Here is a 6,000-nt window from a genome sequence, read left to right as displayed (position 1 = left end):
TTTTTTTTTTTTTTTTTTTTTTTTTTTTTTTTTGTATTGAGGATTGGACCCAGAGGTGCTTAATCACTGAGCCACATCCCCAGGCCCATTTTTTATATTTTATTCAGAGACAGGGTCTCCCTGAGTTGCTAAGTGGTTTACTAAATTGCTGAGGCTGGCTTTGAACTTCTGATCTGCCTCATCCTCCTAAACTTTGGATTACAGGCATGTGCTACCATGCCCAGCAGTCTTTCTTTTAATAGGGGACTGCTACTTCTGAATGTTTTCATATTTTCTTAGTCTAGAAATGTATTTATTTCATCTTCCTCAGTGGAGAATATCTTCACTGCATATAGAATTCTAGGCAACACTAATTTTTTTCACCATTCTGAAGACATCCTTCTTCTGACTTCTATTGTTTCTATTGAGAATTCAGTTGTCAGTCTTACTTTGTTCCTTTGAAAGTTGGTTATATCCCCTTTCCTTTCCCCTCCTCTAACTGCTTTTAAGATTTCTCTTTGTTTTTGACTTTCAGCAGTTTCACCAGTGATTTGTCTCAATACAATTGTAGGGTGCTTTTTGTATCATGGTTTGATATTTTCATCAGTTTTGGATATTTTCTGCGACTGCCTCTTCAAAAATGCTGCCTGTTCCTGGTTTTCTTCTTCTTCTCTTTCTAGGATTCCAATGCATGTATCTCAGATCTTTTCATTGTGTCCTCCCAGTGTGTCTTACATTCTCTTTTTATTTATTAAAAATAATAAATATTAAAAATAATATTAAAATATTACATTATTTTTTAAAATTTTTTATTTTCCCACCTCTTTTTGTCTTCTGATCCAGTTTCCAGTTTATTTTTCCTTTTTCATTTTTTATAATTTGCTGTTAAACCCTTTCAGTGTATTCTTTTTTTAAAAAGAAATTTTTTTGTAGTTGTACATGGCACAATATCTTTGTTTTATTTATTTATTTATATGGTGCTGAGGCTAGAACCCAGTTCCTCACACATGCGAGGTAAGTGCTCAACTACTGAGCTACAACCCCAGTCCCCTTTCAGTGTATTCTTAATTTTAGTTATTATAATCCTTAGCTCTAAGATTTTCATTCAATTTAGTTTTAAATTTCTAGTTCTCTCCTGAAAGTCCTGTCATTTAATTTATTGAGTACATTAATTGTCATGTTTCCTGACTTCAGGAACTGATGTATTATAGATTTGGCTGTATTTTTTTCCCCTCGGGTCAGATCTTGGCTTTATGTAGACCTTGCTTTTTTGATTGTTTGCTAGACATTACTTGAGCGTGGGGAATAACATTATTTTCCAGAGATTTATTTCTGCTTTTGATTGGCAGCTCATCGTTGGACAAATCACCTCGTTCCAATCAGACATTGGAATCTGGGCTTTATTCTTTGTGAGGACTGATCTATTTTCATTCACCCCTATCTGTGGGATATGACCCTTCTGGATCCTCGCCAACAAAAACAAGTGTTTTTAAAATCAGTTTGTGTGTGTGTGTGTGTGTGTGTATACATATTTTTTTTTCCACCTCAAGTCAGATCTTGGTTTTATGTAGACCCAGTTTTTTTGATTGTTTACTAGATATCCCTCTCTCTTTCTTTAATTCTTTCTTTTTTTCTTCTTCTTTCTTTTTTTAACCTTTGAGCAATGCAGCACAGCTACCTAAAGTGTTGATCAACTTGGGCCATTGTTGAAAGTGGATATCTTCTTCTCTAGGTGTTTGCTATTCCTTCCTACCTTTAAATAAAATCTAGAATATGTGGCAAGTTTTTAAATACGCAAAATTCAAGTTAGTGGCCTCCTCATAGCATGAACTACACCTGTTCCATATGTTCCCATATTTCACATAAAAAGACTGTGTTAAAACTCTAGAGCAATATCAGTTTAGAGAATTTCTGGTATTTTTTAATTTTTATTTTAAATAAACAGATTTTTTAAATACTTTATTTAAAATAAACAGATTTTATTTAAAATAAACAGATTTTAAAAATCAGATTTAGAAAAACAAGATCTACCCCAAGCTTTGTTCTGTATTGTAATACAATTATTGTGCATCTCATGGGTACCCATTTCCACATTTTAATGAGTCCTGTTGAGAGGAAACTAAAGAATTTGCTCATTCCATGCTTCAAATAAATTTCAATTCATTTACCTATATTTCAGTAATACAATTTGGACAGAATTCTCTTGTTGAGAGATTGTTTCAGAGGTTAGCAGATAGATTCTATTTCTTTTTAGATTGCTTTGTATCTTCATAATTCTTTCTTTGGTGTGCATTTGCAGAGGGAGCTCGTGAAGAAGACCTAGATGCTGTGGAAGCACAGATTGGTTGCAAGCTTCCTGATGACTATCGGTGCTCATACCGAATCCACAATGGGCAGAAGTTAGTGGTTCCTGGGTAAGGTGTTCAATGTTATGATTATTTTAGTGATGTAAATTACTTTCTAGAATGAAAGTAAATAAATTGTATTTCTAGTTACCCTTAACAGTTAAAGCATATATAAGAATTTCTTCTTCCTCCTTACAGCAGTCATTATACAAAATCTATAACTTGAATTTAAGTTTATCAAAATAAATATATCTCATAAAGACACCATTTCAGGGGCGCTGGGTTCGATCCTCAGCACCACATAAAAATAAAATAAAGATGTGTGTCCACCGAAAACTAAAAATAAATATTAAAAAAATTTCTGTCTCTCTCTCTCTCTTAAAAAAAAAAAAAAAGTGAAGTCTGGTGAAGGAACGGGGAAATGAGTAAGAGGGGAGAGGGCTTAAGTATAATTGTGAATATGTTGTAATTAAACTGTTAAGAACTCTTGACATGTTCATCCTGCTATAGGCCAGGTAAATTGTTTGGAGAGTTTGATATAGATTCTATCTAGTCTACATGTTAAAAAAAAAAAAAAGTGATAATTTGGGTCTGTGGATTTAGTTTAATGGTAGAATGCTTGCCCAGGCATGCCTGACCCTGGGTTTAATCACCAGTACCAGAAAATTTTAAAAAAAGAAAAGAGTTTTATCTTTTTCAAGTGCAACATATAATTGAATGGCCTATTTAAGACTTCTAAAAAAGATGAATCACATTAGGAACCATCAGGTAACCCTTTATCTGTATTATTGTCCACATATATGAAGCAAGATTGATTTCTTTTACCTTGCAGATTTCAAGTTTGTGAAATTTGGGACATAGTTTAGGCCAGTTTATCTGATTTACAATGTTTAGCCTGATTATACTGTCTGGTTTCATGAAGTAAACTAAAGGATGTATCAAGATAAAGTTATCAGAGAATTTATCCCTTTAAAAATTAAATTAACCATACATATAGCAAAACACTGGCAAATGAATAGATCATGGCAAGATGGATTTTTTAAAGAAATAAAATTACATTTCTTTTTTTTTAAGCTGACATTTAGACAATTTAGACATTTAATTTAAATCACAACCTTCTGTCTGATCAAAAAGAGTTTGAATATGTAGAACTGTAGTGTTTTGGTTTTCCCTGTTTAGAATTATGCTAATCAGTACTTATAAAGTCATCAGTATGAAATTACTCATCAAAAATATGAAACACAGCTATTTGTTTGACACTGAGTTTTTTCATTTCATTTTCATCTCCTCAGGTTGTTGGGAAGTATGGCGCTGTCTAATCACTATCGTTCTGAAGATTTGTTAGATGTTGATACAGCTGCCGGAGGATTCCAGCAGAGACAGGGGCTGAAATACTGTCTCCCTTTAACTTTTTGCATACATACTGGTTTGAGTCAGTACATAGCAGTGGAAGCTGCGGAGGGCCGAAACAAAAATGAAGTTTTCTACCAATGTCCAGTAAGTAGGAAGTGTTAATGTGGTTTTTGGGATACATACTAACAAACATACAAAGGTGTGCTTTAGATGTTATCAGGGTTGTAGAAGAGATACAGAGCATTGTGCATTTTAGTTAGAGAGCTGATATTCTGACATAATGGTATGGAATGCCAAAAGAAAATTTTACCATGGGCAAACATTGCATGCTATTGTATATGTAGACCGAAAGCTGTGATTTGTGTTAAGACATTTTAAGTTTAAGAGAAAGTAATGAAGAACTTCTTGTTGAAGTAATTAATTGTAACATATGCTTCTGACTTTTAATAAATTTAGCTTTAGAACATCCTAGAATTGTTCAGATCTCTTGACTCTGAAACCAAAAGCCCTTTCTTCTAGGCTAACAAGCCATATATCTTATAACCTCAGCTTCCTAATTATATTCTTGAAGGAGAATTTCCTAAGTTCACTGGAACAATATTAGCACTATCTAAGTTTATTTTATTGAGAAGTGTCCTGCATTCTTCCAAGGACTTTATAGAAAGAGCCTAAAAGAGTATAAGAACTGGAACTAAAAGTGTGAGGAATATCTGAATGTTGGTTAGAACACTAATTTTTATTATTATCTGTTTTGCCTTGTTCCAAGAAAAGATCCAGGTAATGAAATAAATGTATTTATATCAATTACATTCTTTTTCTCATTTAGGACCAAATGGCTCGGAACCCAGCTGCTATTGACATGTTTATCATAGGTAGGAGAAGAAAAAATGTAATTTTTTCCCTTTCCTCCTCCCAGTTTAAAAAAAAAAATGAGTTGGTAAAACCTTTACAGTTATGAGCAGCTGGCAGTTTTATACTTGGATGTTTTAGGGCTTTTTTGGTTTATAAAGTACTACATGTCAGCTATCATTGGAAAAAAAATTGTGCTCTATGTGATCTTGTGCTCTTAATGCTCTTATAGATCAGTGAGATACATGGCATTGCTGTATGTGTAGTTTCCTTAACACATACATACATCTTCCATTGATCATATTAATATATAATTGGAGATAGAGTTATATAAAGTGACTTTATACTTTTTCTCTTTTGGTGCTATTGGTGTAGTAAGATAATTAATGATAAATCACAATAGAGACCCAAGAAGCAGCAGTCTTCAAGACCAGTCTGAATTATGTGCTTCAGAAACTCCTTGGCACAACTAGTTTTTCTTGGCCATAAAAGGGTGTTTCTTACAGTTTCCCTTTGGTACTGGAGATTGAACCCAGTGGCACTTTACCACTGAACTAATCCCTTTTTCATTTTTCATTTTGAGACAGGGTCTTGCTAAGTTGTACAGTATAGTCTTGAACTTGCCATCCCCTGCCTGAGCCCAGTAGCTGGGATTATAGATGTGTGCCATCATGCATGGTTTTTAAGAACCTTTCAGTTGGTATGCAAGTGCAACTTACCCTTTTATTCTTTATTCAGTCTTATCAGGTTTACCTTCTATCTATCTAACAGAAGCTTCCTGACCGTCCTGGTTTTTAAAGGCATTGCTGGCACATTAAACATCCCCACATATTAATAGTAAAGAGGGGTTCTGGGAGGGTAGCTCAGTGGTAGAGAATGTGGTTAACATATGCAAGGCCCTGGGTTCAATCACCAGCAGCAAAAAAAAAAAAAAAAAAACTTACCTAGTAAGTTGTAAAAAGCTTTTAAATTTAGGCCCTAGCTTTCAACTCACTCTGACTCATGTGGTCTCTGGTTTTAAGTTAAGCACCTTCTGGAGATTGTGCACATGCTGGTTGCCCCCCACCCCCCACCCCTGGCATCTTTGCATGACACACCTTCAGAGATGACCATCACAGCTTTAGCTCAGTAGTGCTACTCAGTTCATGAACTAGAGGCTGCTGGGACAATAAGGTAAGCTGCTGGTAGTCTCTGAGTTTCTTACTCTTAGTTTGGTGTTAATCTGATACAGTACAGAAGAAACCATTGCAACAGAGTACTAACAGTAGTCTGATAATGCTATCATAGAAGCTGGGATTTCTCCTAGGATGGGAGAGCAAGAAAAGAGATGTGAGATCACTGAGGAGAGAGGAAGTGGGAAGTCAGTGCTGGGGAAAGAGCAGCTTCCTTTTATTATCTTGGCAAAACCCACTACTACCAAAGAAATTCACACATGGGCTTAGTTTAGAAGGTAAATTACTTGAGAACATGTAAA

General features: G+C 34.6%; 1 protein-coding gene across 2 annotated transcripts in view; it reads left to right on the top strand.

Annotated features, from left to right (window-relative positions):
• Fbxo3 (F-box protein 3) overlaps window positions 1–6,000 on the top strand; it is a 32,464-nt gene that overhangs the window by 12,719 nt on the left and 13,745 nt on the right. For both annotated transcript variants that reach the window (XM_015477755.2, XM_015477756.2), the window contains exons 4-6: window positions 2,279–2,393; window positions 3,617–3,821; window positions 4,504–4,549. In XM_015477755.2, coding sequence (XP_015333241.1) covers window positions 2,279–2,393; window positions 3,617–3,821; window positions 4,504–4,549 — 366 coding nt within the window. The remainder of the gene's footprint in view (window positions 1–2,278; window positions 2,394–3,616; window positions 3,822–4,503; window positions 4,550–6,000) is intronic.

The sequence above is a fragment of the Marmota marmota genome, unplaced genomic scaffold, assembly GCF_001458135.2.
Source record: "Marmota marmota marmota unplaced genomic scaffold, marMar, whole genome shotgun sequence".
Lineage (NCBI taxonomy): Eukaryota > Metazoa > Chordata > Mammalia > Rodentia > Sciuridae > Marmota > Marmota marmota.
The sequence above is the reverse complement of the archived record's forward strand: the minus strand, read 5'-3'. Positions and strand labels throughout refer to the sequence as shown.